This window comes from Podarcis raffonei, chromosome 3 (genome assembly GCF_027172205.1).
Source record: "Podarcis raffonei isolate rPodRaf1 chromosome 3, rPodRaf1.pri, whole genome shotgun sequence".
NCBI lineage: Eukaryota > Metazoa > Chordata > Lepidosauria > Squamata > Lacertidae > Podarcis > Podarcis raffonei.
Window position 1 is genome coordinate 64,848,827 of NC_070604.1, and position 18,192 is coordinate 64,867,018.

Below are 18,192 nucleotides of genomic sequence, written 5' to 3' on the forward strand. Positions count from 1 at the left end.
GGCTGCGCAACTATGAGCGTCCCGGGAGAGCCGAAGCCACGCGCTGGGCGGCGGGATCCTCCGGCCTGGACTGCTGCCAGGCTGGATCTCCCTCCTCCCTCTCCGGCTCGCTCCCTTTGGGCGAGCGTCCTCTGGGCGGGGGATAGCCGCCCCTGGAGCTCTCTGCTCGGGCAGGAGCGCATTTCCCCTCCAGGATGATCGCGACGCGCCTCCCCGGACGGTCGCCGCGGAGCAGCAGGCAGGCGCCTGGATGGGGCCCCCCAACAATGCCACGCCGGGGCTGCGGCTGGTGCGTATCTCGCGTCTCCTCTTGTCCTACCTGCTTCCGAGGTTTCGCTTCCAGGGGCGGAAGGGGAAAGGGAAGTAGCCCGGGCAGGGAAGCTGGACTGGGCGGCCTCCACCCGACAGAGAGCAAAGAGGGCTCAGGAGAGTTTGCTGTGAGGTCCTGTGTGAGCTGAGGCCTCGATGGAGGGAGGGAAGACCAAGATCCGAGCAGGGCCAATGTAGGTAAGGGAGCTAAGGCGACGTTTATTGTTTGTTTGTTTGTTTGTTTGTTTGTTTGTTTGTTTGTTTATACCCTGCCCATCTGGCTGGGTTTCCCCAGCCACTCCTGGCAGCTCCCAACAGAATAATAATAATAATAATAATAATAATAATAATAATAAAGCAATACAACATCAAACATTAAAAACTTCCCTAAACAGGGCTGCCTTCAGATGTCTTCTAAAAGTCAGATAGTTGTTTATTTCCTTGACATCTGATGGGAGGGCGTTCCACCAAGAAGGCCCTCTGCCTGTTTGGCCTTCCCACCAGCTTTCAGGAAAGTTGTCCTATCAAAGCAGCATACAAGTTATCTTCAGTGGTGTATTCAGTTTGGTAATGAGGGGAGATAGATCTCCCCTCATAGATCTCAAGAACCATGTTGAGGTTTACAGAACATGATGCCACCTGGGAGGTGGAGATGTTTGAAAAGGAATCCTGGGAAGTCACAGAGGGCTGGGGGAATTGCTTTCCCTGTTGCTTGAAATTCGTTTCAAACTACAATCCTCATGGCATCCCACATTACTAATCTTTCATATGGTAAGTTGCCTGTAATGGGGTAGGTGGGGAGGAAGCTAATACATTTAATATTAATAATAACAATTCAATACTACTACTACCACCACCAATACTAGCTGAGACGTTTTCATCCTCAAACTTAATTTTGCCCAGAATGTGTTGCAAAGCAAATATAGTTTCTGGAGGCTTTTTTCTTCTGTCTTCTGGAGCTCTTCCAAATGAGTCTGTCTGCTCAGCCAGCATTTGCCAGTGCACATGGGGTGCTTTCAGGAACAGTGCGGGTGGCACCAGCCCAAAATAAAGTCTGCTTGAAAATTAAATAATGACTCTCCCGGGCTATCTCTTTCTCAGGGCACTGCACCAGCTCCTGCTGTTTCTGCTATGTTACATTAACGGTGGGCAAAGCAGGCATCTGGACAGGCCCTAGGAGCCAAGCCAGGAGGGTCATGTGTTTCTAGCACAACAAGGGGATTCCGTGGCCAGTTGCACGTTCTCCATCCTATTGTGTCGCCGGCTGCTAGTTTATGGGGTTTGGGTGAAGGTTTTTGCTGACAACGTTCAGTGGGGATTATTGGGCAGGCCACATGTACACAGCCTTTGTTTGGGCCTTTTCTTCTCCCTCCCTGAAAGTGTAAGGTTAATTGGGGCCCCAGAGATAAAAAAAAATTATAATTGTGCAGTGACAAGAGTTTTTCATAGGAAAGGTCAGGAGAGAGTAATAGCATCAGAATGAGCCTGAGGACAGCAAATTGGCAATGAGGCGTAGGGATTATACCACAATTGCACTAGGAGAACATCTTACAAGACATGTCTTTAAATTACATCAAGAACTTCTATGAAGGATGTGTAAGTATGGATGGGATAAGAAGTGCTAGAGAAAGAATAATAATCTCATTACGAGGACAGGTTTTCAGGGTTGGTCGCAAACAATTTATGAACTACAGTGGTTCAAAACAACATCCCCAGCATACAAAATGGCATTTTTCTTCAGAGAAAGCATGTTTTATTACTAGCATTTTCCTCTTGCTCTGCAGCACGTCTTACAAATGCTGCATATAAGCTGACATTACTTTTAAGACTAAATAAGAGTTGATTTTAATGATACCATTGTATTTGTTGCATCAGTAAGTGATCAGAACTGTATGTGAAACACTGTATGGGAACCTGTATGGCTGTATGTGTGGAACAGCTAGATGTATGAAGGTTTCCAGTTTCTGAAGTTGCATACTGGAATTAGAAATTGATGGATCTGGAGTACATAGGTGTTGTCCTCGGAGTGATGAGTCACAGGTTACTGGAGGGGGAGGGGAAGCTTTATAAAATAATCCCTTAGATGAAATCTCTGTGAAGGGAGCCTTCTATAGCATGGCGGTACATGTGTTGGCCAGGGTCCAAAAAACGCCTCCCAATAGGCAGCTGATGCAGTCAGAGAGGGACTGTGATTGGAAGAGAAAATCAGTTGACATTTACTGTAAGAGGGGCTCTTCAGACCTCACCTCTTATGTGGAAATGCCCCCTTCAAATCAATGCTGGCCTTAGATTGACTTGAGTCAATGAAACTGACAGTGTGTTTACTCACTGACTCAGTTATCCAGTACAACACAGCTTTCAGATTAATGTTTGGTGAAGGGTGTGCAGAAAGTGTCTGCAATTCTGAACAAAATATATTATATAGATATACATTATTAAGATACATCTTGAATACTACTAATGCTTTTGATTCCTCCCTGCTCCCCATTCTTTCCTACTTAACCTCCATGTGATTCTTTACAGCTTAGGCCTCCAACAGTGGTCGGTCAATTCCACACACTCTTCTTTGGCTCAGTCCGAATGTTTTTCCTTGGTGTTTTGGGTTTTGCTGTCTACGGCAATGAAGCCTTACACTTCAGCTGTGAGCCAGACAAGAGGGATATTAATCTATTTTGTTACAACCAATTCAGACCTATAACCCCACCGGTAAGTCTTCTTTACTCTTGTAAAAGGTAGGATGTAGCCTATGACATTAGTCAAAATGTCCCTGAAAGATTTAAGGGCACCGAATGAAGTTGTAGGCTGAGATGGTAGCATTTTGAGCAGTGCTACTTCAGACTGCAGGCAGGCAACTGAGAGCATAAGTGGTGACATGCTAGACCAGCATAAAGGCCTAGCCAGTCCAACTTCCTGTTCTCAGAATGGCCAATCAAAATGCCCACAAGCAAAACATGAATGCAAGAGCAGTTTCCCATTTGTGATCACCAGCAACTGGTATTCAGAGGCATATTGCCTTCAGCATTGGAGCCACTGATGGCCTTACCATCTACACATTTGTCTTAAGTCTCTTTTAAATCTGTCCAACTTTGTGGCCATCACTGCATCTGGGAGTAGCAAATTCCATAGTTTAACCATGTGCTGTGTTTTGTCTGTCCTGAAATTCTCAGCTTTCATTGCATTTTCTGAATGCTCCTGAGTAGGTAGAACGGGAATGAGCAGGGGTACACACCAGTTATGTCTGCTCAAACTGACCCTTTCCTTTCACTGTTCTATACATCTTAGCTCAGATGTTTACATATGCTCTGTTAGAGACAGATTTAGGGCAGTTCAAGTGTGGGAGCACTGGACACACAGCCGAAAAGGACGCCTTCTCAAGGAGACGGATAAGCACTTCCCTGGTTCTTGGAAGGAGGAGTGCAGGCTTTGACGTGGTCCTAGAGTCCTCCTGCCTCCTTCCCAAAGCTGGGCAAGCACTTGTTGTTAGTATAATACCATCCATGTGCACTGTGCTTTCCAAAATCAAAAGACAAATCCATGTTCCAAAGAGCTTACAATCAGGAAAACAACACAAAAGAAGCTAAGGGACATAGGATCTGCCTTATACTAAATCAGAAAATTGGTCTACCTATCTCAGTATTGTTGACATTGACTGGCAGAGACCTTTCGGTGTTTCAGGCAGCGAATCTTCCCCAGCCCTTCCTGGACATGCCAGGAATTGAAACTTTGAGGCAGGCATGGGCAAACTCGGCCCTCCAGATGTTTTGGGACTACAACTCCCAGCATCCCTAGCTAACAGGACCAATGGTCAGGGATGATGGGAGTTGTAGTCCCAAAACATCTGGAGGGCCGAGTTTGCCTATGCCTGTTTTGAGGCATTCACTGTGCCTCAAATGAAGGTCACTGAAATGGAGGCAAAGCCAAGCATGGAAAAATAAATTAATGGAAGAAACTGGTATATGAAAGCAACAAATGAAGTATTTATATGAACAAAAGCAATCATGCAAGCGCTAAAATATACTGCATTAAAACTGACTCACAGAGCAACCCACCACTATGCCAGCACATCTGCCATATTCTGTAGCCTCTCAGTTGACTTATCATGAATATAGGGTTGTGCCCTTAGTTTTTAGGAAGCTTAACAGTGACTCTTTAATGAGAAGGTGTGGTGGTGACTTATCAACCACTACCAATGTTCCCAGCAACATGAGGTCCTCGGAGACTATAGGGTGTGTTATTTGGTACACACTTCATTCCATAGGCAACAGAAGTGGTTCAAAAAGTATTGCCAGCTGTCCTTGCCTGAATTAAATATCTGCTCTGGAACATGACACAGAATCTTCTGCAATACATGGAAGGGAGTTTCCAAAGGTAGAAAGTCAGAAAACTAACAGTTTTCTTTTGGTTTTATCATTAAATTGATAAACATCAAATACTAATGAACCAGCTGAAAGGAAAAAGTTAATGAACTGTGAAGCTAAGCTTTGGAGCAAAGGATAACAGTGATTTTTCATATGAATGCTATTTTTAAAGTAGTATTTTAAGATTATCTATGTCCTCTGATAAACAAAAGCAGTCACAAGACATTCTGGTTGATGTCTGTTATCAGGTAGCACAATATAGTGATAAATGATTTGACAGCCAAGTTTCTGCTACACTTTAGGTATTCTGGGCTTTACAGCTAGTGACCGTACTGGTACCTGGAGCCATTTTCCACCTTTATGCTGCATGTAAAAGCATCGCTCAGGAAGATATCCTCCAAAGACCTGCCTACACCGTTTTTTATATTCTTTCTGTTCTGTTAAGGATCATCCTTGAAGTTGTGGCCTTTTGGCTTCAGAGTCAGCTCTTTGGTTTCCAAGTGAATCCACTCTACAGATGTGATGCAGGAGCCCTTGATAAAAAGTTTAATATTACCAGATGCATGGTACCAGAACACTTTGAAAAGACTATCTTCCTTATTGCTATGTACACATTTACTGTGATTACTATTATGTTGTGTATTGCAGAGATTTTTGAGATCTTGTGTAGAAGGTTGGGCTTCTTGAATAGTCAGTAACTTCAGTGTTATAATGAATTATTTCTGTTTGTTTATCATAACATTTTTTGTACAAAGAGCAGAGTTATCCATTTGAAACAAAATTAACTTTCTTTAAATAACAAAGTCAAGTTGAATCTTAAAAATATGTATTTAAATATCAGCAAACTTCTACAGGGAATTCTTCGTTATGCCTTTTTTTTTTACTCATAAATTTTACATGCCGTATTTTTCCATCTATAAAATTCCCCCATGTATAAGATGCCCCCAATTTTTGGGGACTCCGATTTAAGAAAATGGGGGGAGATGGCTCCCGTGTATAAGATGCCCCCAAATTTTGGACATTTTTTTTTTAGGGGGGAAACCTAGTCTTATACATGAAAAAATATGGTGTATATATCACACACACACACACACACACACACACACACACAGATAGAGAGAAAGTATGCAGCACCTTAACCTATAGCATGTGAACCCAGAAATAAACCCTGCTGGGCTTACTCCCTTGTCCAAGTCTGCAATCCTAAGAATACTTATCTGGAACTAAGTGTCATGGAACTCAGTAGGATTTGCTCCCAAGTAAACAGGTATAATATTGTGAGTGTGGATGTTTCGGACGTGGATGCATGTGGATGTAATGGTACCCTTGAGGTCTCCCCCTGGCGACAATGAAGCCTCTGAACTGCACCCCCTCCATATGCCCTCTTGGTCATGCAGTGGTTACCCCTTTTCCCCTTCAAAAATCATAGCGCTGAAGGAGGAAGTTGGAAGAGTGACACTCTTTCCCACTTCCCCTTTCAGCTCTATGCGCTTTTAAAGGTTTAGATTCATTTGACTGGAAGTGGCCAGAGGGAGGGGTGTGCATGGCACTCACTCAAAAATCTAAATGTGCCCTGAAAGGGTTGGCAATCTGTGGATTTGGATCACACAGTGAAAATCAGACATCTATAACCTGACTGATTCTGGAAAGGCAAAGTAGAACACATTCTTTTATAGGGATTAAGGCAAATTAGTGAGGGGGGAAATCTATTTAAAATATATGAAATCTATATTAGCTAACATCCTGTGTTTTCTACAATTAAGGGGAAATCCCATGTTTTGCATGTGACCATTTAAGCTGGGGTGGCCACAGTGACCCATGGTCAGTCTTCTGGGGACTGTATGCAAAAAAAAAGAGTGACCAAAGTGCAAAAGTGGATGTGGCCAATTTTTTTGGAGATATTTTGGGGGTCTCGGGAAAGGGTCACAAAAAGCTTCTGACAATAAAGTATCAAAGCAGAGCACCTGTGGAATTGGTCAGTAAAAAACTAAATTAAAATATTTTTAGTGGGAAATTGTGAGGCCTTGGGAGCCCTAAAACTTTAACACAGTATCCCAGAGAGTGACCTAGGCGAACAGTCAGTAAAAAGAAAACTAATTAGTACAGGCCAGGCAGGGGGTCATGAAAATTTTTGGCATCATGGTAACCGAGGGGAGCAGTCAAAAACTTTTTTTGTTAACCCCCAAGTCAAACAAACTAACAATTAATACTCATAAAGACAGAATAAACAAACCAGAAGCATTTTGTGTTGCTCTAACCATCAGTGATGAATATTGAGACTTCACTGTATAATAATAGTTTTAATTATGTGTTGTTTCTGTACAAAGTAAACTTATCTGCGCTATTTACCACTTGTAATGTGCCTTTAAAACCACAATTCTGAGACAGATCACTACCCTTATTCAATTTTCCATGCCTTAACACTTGCTTAACTTTAATATAAGACTCTGATAAATGTTCTCCACTCCCAATGTTTTATATTCCTTGCCTGTATAGTAACTTGCCAGAGATACTTTATGCACAGAATATTATCTATGGTGGGGAGAAAGACACCTTATGCAGTATTTCCTGTAGTTTTAGATAAGCAGAAATAATGGCATAGTACCCGTTTGTGTTTTATATCAGCATAGGTTATCAGCCTGATGGACAGAGCAATGTAATACTGTCATGCCAATTGTTCTAGTTTCAAATAAGGTTAAGCACCTCTGCCATTTTCCTGACATGTGACCTTGGGCAATTCACTGGACATGCTAACTTTCCATTCTGTTTCTTGATTTATTACTGTCATCAAGAGTTTTTGAAGTGTTCGCAGAGAGGGTTTGCTACTTACAATACTGAGAGCCACAGAATTCTCAAGCAAAAGCCTTTGGGCCTTACCTGAATACAGTTCAGCAGTAATTAAGGAATTTTTTTAATAACCTGCAAAGTAAATAATCTCAAAATGATTCTTTTATGGGCCAAATGTTAAATTTAGGGCCTTTCTGTGTGGTCAGAAAAAGCATCTCCGAAACTCATTGTGTCCTGTGTATGGTATTCCAATACATTTATACTAAGTGCAATTATTGCCACAAACTGGAGGGCGCATCACAGACAGCACTTGTAAGATTTGCCATCTAATATGGAATTTACAGAATAAGTGAAGTTCAGCCTTCAAGTCACCTTGAATTAAAGAGGGACCATGGCTGAAATATGTTACATTGCAGAATAAAAAAATAACCATGATATACAATGTAATTTGTTCCACCCCCGCCCCCCCTTTCCTACAAATAGACAGCAAAGCATGGAAGAAATCTGAGGACAAACCAAAAAATTGCCACGCTCAGCTGTACCCATGCACAACCTGGATACAACCAGGTCAGTTGTGCATCATCTGGCAGTCAGTGTTCAACTTAAGAATACATCCATAGCTTTAAGCCAAATGCACAACCTTCCTTGAATGAGGCACTTGCATGCTTGCTCTAAGTGCATCTTCAGCATGAGATGTAACTCTCACGCCTTCTTTCTGTCTTCCAGCCCCTGTTGTATCTTCTGCTTGTTCAGTTATCAATTCTAAGCTTCTCCATGTGCAGCTCTGCTTCTGATTTCAGGTTTTTTTAATGCAGTGTTCACAGAATAAACTGCATGCACACAGGAGCTATGAACAATATGCAGTCATCCTCCCAGTATCTGCACTACCATGTTGTCTTTCTATAAGCCAACAGACAAACAATTTAAAAAGGGAGTATTAAAGGTAGTCATTGGTTTGCATAAGCAAGCAAGATAGGCAGTGGTTGGAAGGTAACTGAGAAAGCTGGACTTGGTAGCATCTCCAAATCCCACACACATGGCGTAGGGCAGTGTTGGTCAAACTTGGCCCGCCAGCTGTTTTGGGACTACAATTCCCATCATCGCTGACCACTGGTCCTGTTAGCTAGGGATGATGGAAGTTGTAGTCTCAAAACAGCTGGAGGGCCAAGTTTGGCTATCACTGGCGTAGGGGGTCCATGTCCTCTTTACAATCTATGTACATAACTTAGAATTTAAAATAAAAGATAAGAAAGGGACTTTAAAAGAAAGGGATTTGAAAGTTAGCTTATTTTGCAAAACTCAGGGGAAATTCCCAGAAGTTATTATCAGTAGCTGAAACATTATTTATACAAAGGGCTCAGAGTGGCACTTTTCTGAAACCCTATAGGTTAGATTATGAGAAAGATTATGATATGCCCAAAGTCATGCAATGAACTTCAGAGACAAGTGGGGATTTGACCCCGAGCTTCAAGCTGCTGCCCCACACTGGCTCCTATCTGACATCTGAATAATCTGTAAGGGTAACCCTTTAATCCACAATTACAAAATCAGCTCCACTGTTTTTAGTTGGTACCAAAGGAGTGCAAGATTGATATCTAGTGATCTTTCCTTTATAGATAAAAACATAGCATTTGTGATCCTATGTTCTAATTCAGTTTCTACTATAGTTGAATATTTTGTGTTTCTACATGGATAGGAGTCACATTTTATGCAAGTACCATGTTAAGAAAATTAGGCTTAGAATAATAAAAATGTAGAGTTGGAAGAAACCTGTGGATCCTCTAGTCCAACCCCCATCAATGCAGGAGTCTCAACATGTGGTTCCCCCACCCAATTTGAAAGCATACTGGGCTCTGCTTAGGTTTGCAAATGTGGCAGCAGTTTTATTGCTGCACCACAGGGATGGTTTGTCAACTCTTTTAAAACCAGCTTGATCTGAAGACATGAACAGGGGTATGAATTTCTCCAGATTGCACTCTTATTAAAGTGACAGGAACTGGACAGCTGTTGTTTCTGGATTATCTGACAATCCTACTTTAAAAGGTTTGATGTATTTTGTTCAATTGCTATGTGTGTATTATTGTATCATCTATCCATCCATGTTTGTACGTATACACAAAAGCTACTTTATTTCAATTTAATGTATGATCTCAGGTACAATAAAACTTTTTATGCATAACAGTATGATGTGAGTGAATATATTAAATGAAATCTATTCCTGTACTGCATATTCCAGTGAAAATAAGAATGTGAAGTATGAGAATGTCAAAATCCATCCTGATTTCTGCACATGGTTGAACAAGTTGCATGAAGAGCAGCATGTGTGCTTTCACAGAGGCACAGTAGCCCTGCCCCTATCTTGCAAAACCAAACAACCAAAAGCCACAGGAGTTTAATGGTGTGAAAAGAAAATATAAGAAGTGCTTAAAAGCAGCTTTTCTTTCTTTTTTCTTTTTTGCTTTGTACTGCTGCCATTTTTCTCCTGGCAGAGCTTCTGCCAGAAAAAGGTGTGTGATGGGCAGGTTTTCAGTAGGTAAAAAGTTTATCATTCCTGCATAGAATAACTACACCAGCTGAATTTCTGCCAGTCCATCAGAAAAAGATGGTCACCTCTGACAACGTGCTCCACTCTTGGGTGGCATTTCTCATGGTTACCCTCCCACCTGTCACCTTCACCCCTTTACACTTATTATTATCTAACATTTGTAATAAAGTGTCCAACATTTGCTGAGTGCTGTACATCTTTAAAAAGATAAGACAGTCCCCACCCCCAGGCTCCCACTCTAATATGGTACAAAAGGAAAAAGAAGAAGGGAAGAAGAAAGAGGAAAACAGGCATTGCAGCAGCTGCTTCTTTACTAGCCAATACTTGGGCCAACTTGGTCTATCCCAGGAGTCTGCAAACTTTTTCAGGAGGGGGCCAGTTCACTGTCCCTCAGACCTTGTGGGGGGCCAGACTATATTTTGAAGGGGGGGAGAACAAATTCCTATGCTCCACAAATAACTCAGAGATACATTTTAAATAAAAGAACACATTCTACTCATGTAAAAAACCAGGCAGGCCCCACAAATAACCCAGAGATGCGCTTTAAATAAAAGGACACATTCTATTCATGTAAAAACATGCTGATTCCCGGATTGTCCACAGGCCGGATTCAGAAGGCGATTGGGCCGGATCCGGCCCCCGGGCCTTAGTTTGCCTACCCATGGTCTATCCCATGCCTTGATGTTCTTCCTGGGAGGCAGGCAGTGCAGCCTTGTAAAGGCCCCTGGTGTCCTGGCTCATGGCAGAGCCCAGAGTGAGCATTAGCACTATTTCTCCCATGTGCATCAGTTAGCAACCCAAACAACTGATGGGTAGGATGGAGGGGTGCCCATTAGCTCACATGGCTTTAAAAGGCCAGCAAAATTAGGAACAACAGAAGCTGTCTTATACAGGGTCAAACTCTTGGTTCATCTAGATCAGTATTGTCTACACACCGACTGGCAGTGGCTCTCCGGGATTTCAGGCAGGGGTCTCTCCCAACCCTACCTGAAGATTGAACCTGGGACCAAAATTTTGCTTGCAAGGCAGACACTCTGCCACTGGGTTATGGCCCTTCACCAGATCTGACCCACCAAGTTCCCCACTTATGCAAATAGTTAAAGGGGAGCGTTTATTGGATAAAGTTTCCTTTAGATGAGCGCATATTCAGAGACTTATGGTATTTTGGAAACATTTATGTACAAAATACATAAAGCATAAATGCAGGCAAAGAAAGACATCTTGAAGGCAGATGATCCTGAGAGGGGGGCAGTAACACACCCACACCCTGGTGCTTCATGTGCACATCTTTGAGGGAAATAATGTTTTTTCAAATGTGCTTTAAAGGTATAGTGTGTGCATGCACATCAAGCAAATGTGCTTGTTGGGATGGGCTTAGCCATTTACAGTCGCAGTGTTGGGATTCAGTCGTGCCTTAAGCAGAAATTTCAGGCAGTATTTCAGCAAGTAAACTGCTGAGAAGACATCTGGGCATTAGGAGATATATTACTTTCATAGTTACAGTTTTCCCCACTGCTATATCTCAAGGATAGGGAAAATGCTGCGCCTGTTACTTTCTGTCAGCCTGTCACGAACTTTAACGTGCCCTGGAGCCTCTCCCATAACATTTCAGCATAGGGTGTTTCCCAAGAGGAGAACGCGAAGGAGAACCTGGCAGTTACCCCTATATCGTGTCATTAAAACAATCAGGTATAAAAAATATGTCAGCGAGAGAATTTAAGCCGTCCCTCTTCCGCCGCACTTTCTCTTCTGATGGCATTGAACGTAATCATTCAAAGCGCTGCAACAAAAAAGCAGCGCAAGTGCCTCTTTAGACTTTCACGCTCCTTCTTCCGTCTCTCGACCCCGCAAATGGTGACTCCCGTCAAGCGCCAAAGGGGAACCGGAAGTTTCTGCAGAAGCTCCTCCTGCAGCCGCTTTGCTTTGCTCCAGCTCGCCCGCTCGCGAGATGTCGCTGCAGCCGCGCCGCGGATCTCGCGTTGTTCCGCCCCAGTCCGCATGCGCGAAGCGGGGCCGGCCCGCTCCTTGTGTCGCCGCGCCGGAAGCGGAACTGACTGGGCTTTACAAAGGTTGGTTAGTAGTAACGGCGGCGGCGGCGCTGGTGGTTTTCGCTATCGAGCTTCCTGCTTTGGGTTGAGTCCACAGCGCTATGGCGGCCTCGGGCCTCCCGCCGCTCCCCCCGCAGTTCAAGCCCATCCAGCACTTCCTGAGAACCGCGCAGGAGCTCGACAAGCGGGAGCCTGTGGTGGCCTATTATTGTAAGTGGAGGGGCCTCAAATGGCCCTGTGGGGCCCCACCCACTTTGAATCTCGCAGCCTCTGCGGGAGGGCCCTGGGGGGAGTCACGCCTCCGCCTTGTCACGTGGCAGCTACCCCGCCCATCCTGCCGTCTAAATGCGCGTGCTCATGGGCGACCTGCTGCCACGGGAGGGGTGGCGGGGGGGGGCAGTGCACCGGGACGTCCTGAGTGAAGAAGCTTCTGGTTCAAGGTCCACCCACAATTCACAGCCCCAGACAAGCCTCCAGTGTCCCAGTTGAAGTGCCGGATTTACATACAGTATAAGCTAAACAAGCTATAGCTTGGGGCCCCACTCTCTTGGAGGGGCCCCAAAAAGTTATTTCATGTTATAGCAAGTTTCTAGAGACTAGATTACGAACCTTTGTAAATTGTGTTTCTAAAGGAACTTTTGTTATTGCCAAATGCCAATGTGTTTGCATTATTAATGCAATGTTTTGAATCAAAAATCATTTTAAGTTAGAGCTTAATAATTATTTCACTATTAATATACTACTTCTTAATTGTATTTCAGTTCAACAATTACTTTGATAAAATACATATTTTGTTACTTGCAAATGGCTTTAGATACCTATTAGGTCCATAAATTACCATATAACATACAATGGTACCTCAGGTTAAGTACTTAATTCATTCCGGAGGTCCGTTCTTAACCTGAAACTGTTCTTAACCTGAAGCACCACTTTAGCTAATGGGGCCTCCTGCTGCTGCCGCGCCGCCGGAGCACGATTTTTGTTCTCATCCTGAAGCAAAGTTCTTAACCTGAAGCACTATTTCTGGGTTAGCGGAGTCTGTAACCTGAAGCTTGTGTAACCTGAAGCGTATGTAACTTGAGGTACCACTGTATAGTCAACTAAAAAAAAAAAAACAGTGACAATTTGTTGTTGACAAAGGACAGCTGGGCATATAAAGGGCCCCATTGCCTTCAGTGGCTTAGGGCCTCATCAAACCTAAATCCGGTCCTGGGTGGGAATCAACAGTTGTCTTTCTTCCTCCCCTCCCTTTCAGGGCTGATGCAGATGTCATTGGGGACACACACACTTTGAACACTCTTAAAGTGCCATACAAGTTTTAAAACACAAAGTGGTTGTGTGCTTCTCATTGTCTGTTTGTGAGTACAGTTGTACCTTGGTTGTCCAGCTGTTTGAAAACCAAGGTGCGGCTTCCGATTGGCTGCAGGAGCTTTATTCACTCAGGCCTTTCGTAACTAAGCTGTGCCTTTGTGGTAGTGCTCAAAAAGGACTTCTCCTTTTTATTGCGTCATTAGATAAGAATAGTAGAGTTTTTGTGTGGTACACTGTTTTAAAATCGTCTGGGTTTTAATTGTTTTTGTGTATATTTTATCTTAAGTCACTTTGAGATTTTGTATAAAGCAACTAGCAAATGTAATAAAAAATAATAATTAACAAGCATTTCCAATTGGGGCCGTAAGCAAACTGGCAACCGTTCTAGATCTTTTTAAAACTGCTTTAATGTGCATCTAGCCAGTGGTTCCTCTTTGTGTCCTTGCCACTGCATTCTGCACCAGTTTCCAGACATGTCTTCATGGGCAGCCCCATGTGGAGTGCATGGGCTACATGAGTACATGAACCAGGAAATTATCTAGGGTGTGAATAACTGGCCAGCCTTTCCTTGTCCAGGAACAGCTGGAGCTGGAGCCACCTATACCTCCAGTGACAGTACTGGAGCCAGGAGCACCCCCAAACTACACTTGATGAACCCAGGACACTGGGATGTCCTTTAGATCTCAGCCTTTGCACAAAAGTTTACTTTCTGGGCTTTTTCTTTGAAGATGTGAGTTTCTGAGGCTTTGTTTGATAATACCATAATCTGCATACTATCTCAGAGCCAAGATACTAAAAACTTCCTTTGTTTTTTGATAGTTGGTTGATTCTATTTTCAACTTCAATCCCCTCCTACCCACCCCATTTGCTCAACTGGAAAAATATATTTGAGTGCCTTAGAGTTTAGCAGCTCCTTCTCTAACAGGTGTATCTGTTAGCATATATGTTATTTTTCCCCAAAATTGAGTACACGCACCAGTACAATCTTACATTGTTATAATACATTTCATGGTCTTAAAATAGTAGTAAAATAGTAATAGCTTTGGTTTGAGAAGAAAGCAAGTATTGCATATGCATTTTCTTTTACTGGGGGGGGGGGGGACTTGGCCTGAAAAAAAATGAGTTCTTCTTTTCATTACTTCCAATTTTCTGGAAACTACATCTCTATCCCTGCCCAGCATTTCAGTACATTTTCTAAGATCAGCAGATTCTTCATATTTCCACTTCTTTTGTATGTTGATAGACGTATACTTTGTTTTGAGTGGCTGCTACAGAACTGTAAAACTTGGTTCCATTGCATACTTAACTATAGTTACACTGTTCTTCAAATTATATTTATAGTGGAATTCTTTATATGTCTCCTTTGAAGTCGAGTTTGACAAGGATTACTCACTTAAGTAGGTATGGGGTTGCGGTAGCTATAATGGTTAGGGCTATATGAGAAAGGAAGTGGTATTGTGCTATGGTACTCATTGTGTTCAATGTTATATACTTTCCACTTTTTAATAGATTATATGAGAGTTCACTGTGCTAGGAAATTTTTCTAAAGCAAATTTTGTTCAGAACACTACATGATAGAAGAAAAATGAGCTGGTCACAGAAGGTGGAAATGTAAAAATACAATTTTCACACTAATCCATTATATCCCTGTGACTTGATTAAGTGCTGTGCAGATTGATTTTTAGAGCTACTGAATTGATAACAATATATTTCCATTGTTTTATACTCAGGTCACAATTCATGTGATTAATTACTGCTGTTCAGAACTAGTGAAGTGGCTATCAGAAGATGAGCAAATAGAGAAAAGAGTGCCTTTACCCTGAAACCAGTTGTGCAAGTTTTTGCTGCTAGACAAGTGGGACTGAACTGGAGAACCATGCAGTCTGAGTGGTGGTTGCTGGGAGGGGGCAATTATAGCCAAGCTTTGCCTTTTTCATAGCTGACACCCACCGAATCAACATTTTCATTGAGCAGCAACCCAAAGATCTTTTTCCTGCTTAGCTACTGCCAGTTTAGACTCCATTATTCTGTGGCCACATTCACACTGTACACTTAAAGCATTTTGATAGCACTGTAGTTTTGTTAAGGGTGCAGAGAGTTGCTAGGAGACCCCTATTTCCTCCCAGAGTTGCAATTCTCAGAATGGTTTAATGATCAGTCCCTCTTCACAGGGAACTATGGAAATTGTAGCTTTGTGATAAGTGTTTTCTGGAAAATCTTCAGTCAGAGCAATTTGCCCAGGAAAATGTACATTTTGGCTTTGGAAAATGTTATAATGTCCTAGATAGTGATCTAGCTTAGGATGCTTATTTTACTTTTATTTAGTAAACATAGCTGTACTCCCTGATACTGCCAAGCTTGCCTTACATTATATTTGTATTTAGCATCCATTCATTGTTGCTAATGAACTTATTAAACTGGTGTTTTTTTTCTGTGGAAAAATAAAGCACTTGGCTTAATGCAGGCATGTCCAGAGTCCATCTCGGGGGCCTAATTTGGCCCGTCAGTCAGTTTAATATGGCCCCTCAACAACTTCAATCCTAAAAAAAGGTCAGCAACTTTGGTTGGCCCTTACACGTGCTCACTTCATCAAATCTGGCTGTCTTTGAAAAAAGTTTGGACACCCCTAGCTTAATGTAAGTGCTGCAAGAGCAGACCTGATTTTTCAAGTGACTGTGTATCATTTTTCAGATCATGAGTCATTACTGTCAGTAGTTGTGGTTTGCCTTGTGCATTCTCTTGGGTTCAGCATGGAGAATAGAAGTTGTAGGTATGATGGAGAGCTGAAGATGGTTGCTTTTTGAAGTATAGTTAAATTCTGTCCGCCTTATCAATTAGAATAGAAGACTTGCAAAACTTCATTTATAGTAGCACATATAACTTGTTTTTTTCAAATGTGTTGTAAAACAGGCTGCTGTATTCAGAGAACAGCATGTTCTTAGTTCATAGTTCATAGCTCGCAAACTGCATATGCAAGTTATTTGATGCAGTTTCAAACACTACCCTGTCCCTCAACAGCATATAATTAATTGAAGCCAGGGCAGACATTGGCAGACTGGTACCTACAGTCATAGAATGGTGGGACATGAAGTGAATTCCAGTTTCTCTCAGAGATCATTGTGCCACCTTCCTTGCACTGCCTGTGAAAGGACAATTTGATCTCTTTGTGCCACATCTGCTCGACATTCTTTCAGTATATATTTATAGAGATGTGCAGGTCACCCAGAATAAGTGATGGTGAACTTCAGCCCTTGAATTAATTGCCAGGAAGATTAAAAAATTGTTGTTTAGCGCTTAATTAGATAAAGTAACAGGATATAGAGAAAACCCATTGTGCGCAGAAAGGGCTTGTGTTCACATATTGGGTGGGGGTGCTCATTGTTTGGGCGTCACTTGATCTCCATCCCTCAAGAATGTAGGGGGACGGATCCGGGAGAAACAAATGAAACCCCCTGTGAGTTTCAGTGTATCCTGTGTCTTGAAGGCATTACGTTTTGTTTCCTAGCCTCTGGAACTGACTCCAGTGATGTAGAGTGTGAATGTAGAAAGAGGCATTGCAATGGTCTGAAGTTACTGCATAACTTGTATTAGATGTTTTGGAGAGGGACATCCAGAAGGGAGATCATCAGGAGGCGCTGTCATTTTTGGCAATTTTTTTGTGCAATGTAGTTCACCCTAAAAGTCAGTGTGGAGTTGATAAGTTGATGACTTCAGGTTTTAAGTAACAGTGAGTTGTGAAAATGTTTCTCTGCACCACCAACCCGGCAGGGCAGAAAATGCTCCAGGAACAAGTGTGCATCAGATTTGTTTCATTATTCATTACTTATGTTTATTCTCTAGAATAATGTTTGCTCATTTGGGAAATAAACTGTTTTAAGAACTGTTTAACAGCCAACTGTTAAAAGATAACATCTATCCAGATTGTTGTGATTTCTCTCAGACTTTCTTCTAGTGTTCAGTGTGTGTAAACTCTTTAGCAGCAGTTGGAACAGCTTTCCACACGTAGGCAGTATCAACACATTGCTAAAGCAGCACATAGATCTTGAGATCTTAGTTCTTAAAAATCAAATTTTATGACATTGGCCAAACCTAGATTGCTTGCTAGGATCATGACTGCTATGCCACTTGTTCCAAAGCACTCCCAATATGAGGATTTCAATGAAGGGTATGTTTTGGAAGCTGCAAATAGTTGTCAAAGTAAATCTGTGGCTAACACGTACTAATGTTAATAAATTCATTAAAAAATATTGCCATGACAAAACAAGGGTTTGACAATGTTTGTTGTATAACATTTCTTTTTAACCCGCTGGTCACTAATGCAGAGCATACTAGTTAAGATGTTTAATCTTGCCACTTCAGTGCTTGAGTAGCAAATTGAGATATATATTGTTTGCTTTTGAACATGTGCCTGCCAAGTGTTCATGTCTCTCGCAATATTGGAACACAGTCAAGTGAAACACAGTTGAATGGCTAGATTGACAAACATTCTGTAACCTTTGTTTTAACATTAAATGAAGCCAAGAATGGTCTGAGAGCAAGCAAGCACAGTATATGCTGACTATAAGATTATTATGATTATTATTATTTCCTAAGTAATAAGCATGTTATTTTAAAGCTTTTTTCAATTTTCAGTGTTTCGATTTTGTACAATACTTTGTTTTGTATGCAAGCACTTCTTAATTGTTGGGTTTTTTTTTTCCAAAACAAAAAATAAAATCATGTTTTGTAACCATTACTTAAAATGCTATTGTTTTGGAAAGTTTAAAAGGAATGGCTTGGGAACAAGTACCATAAAGGTAACCCTCGCCTGCTGTCAAATGAACCCGTCTTAACT

At 42.1% G+C, this 18,192-nt stretch overlaps 2 protein-coding genes across 3 annotated transcripts in view; both read left to right on the forward strand.

Annotated features, from left to right (window-relative positions):
• The first annotated feature begins 158 nt into the window (after positions 1–158).
• Positions 159–5,647, forward strand: GJE1 (gap junction protein epsilon 1). Its single transcript, XM_053384057.1, has 3 exons — positions 159–289; positions 2,833–3,015; positions 4,970–5,647. Exons 1-3 carry the CDS (start codon positions 251–253, stop codon positions 5,363–5,365), a joined length of 618 nt encoding a protein of 205 aa, XP_053240032.1. The 5' UTR covers positions 159–250; the 3' UTR covers positions 5,366–5,647.
• Positions 5,648–12,015: 6,368 nt separating this feature from the next.
• VTA1 (vesicle trafficking 1) overlaps positions 12,016–18,192 on the forward strand; it is a 31,046-nt gene continuing 24,869 nt past the window's right edge. The window contains exon 1 of one of the 2 annotated variants that reach the window (XM_053382062.1): positions 12,016–12,257. In XM_053382062.1, coding sequence (XP_053238037.1) covers positions 12,149–12,257 — 109 coding nt within the window. In that variant the 5' untranslated portion in view covers positions 12,016–12,148. The remainder of the gene's footprint in view (positions 12,258–18,192) is intronic. The other variant, XM_053382061.1, reaches the window with a different exon arrangement.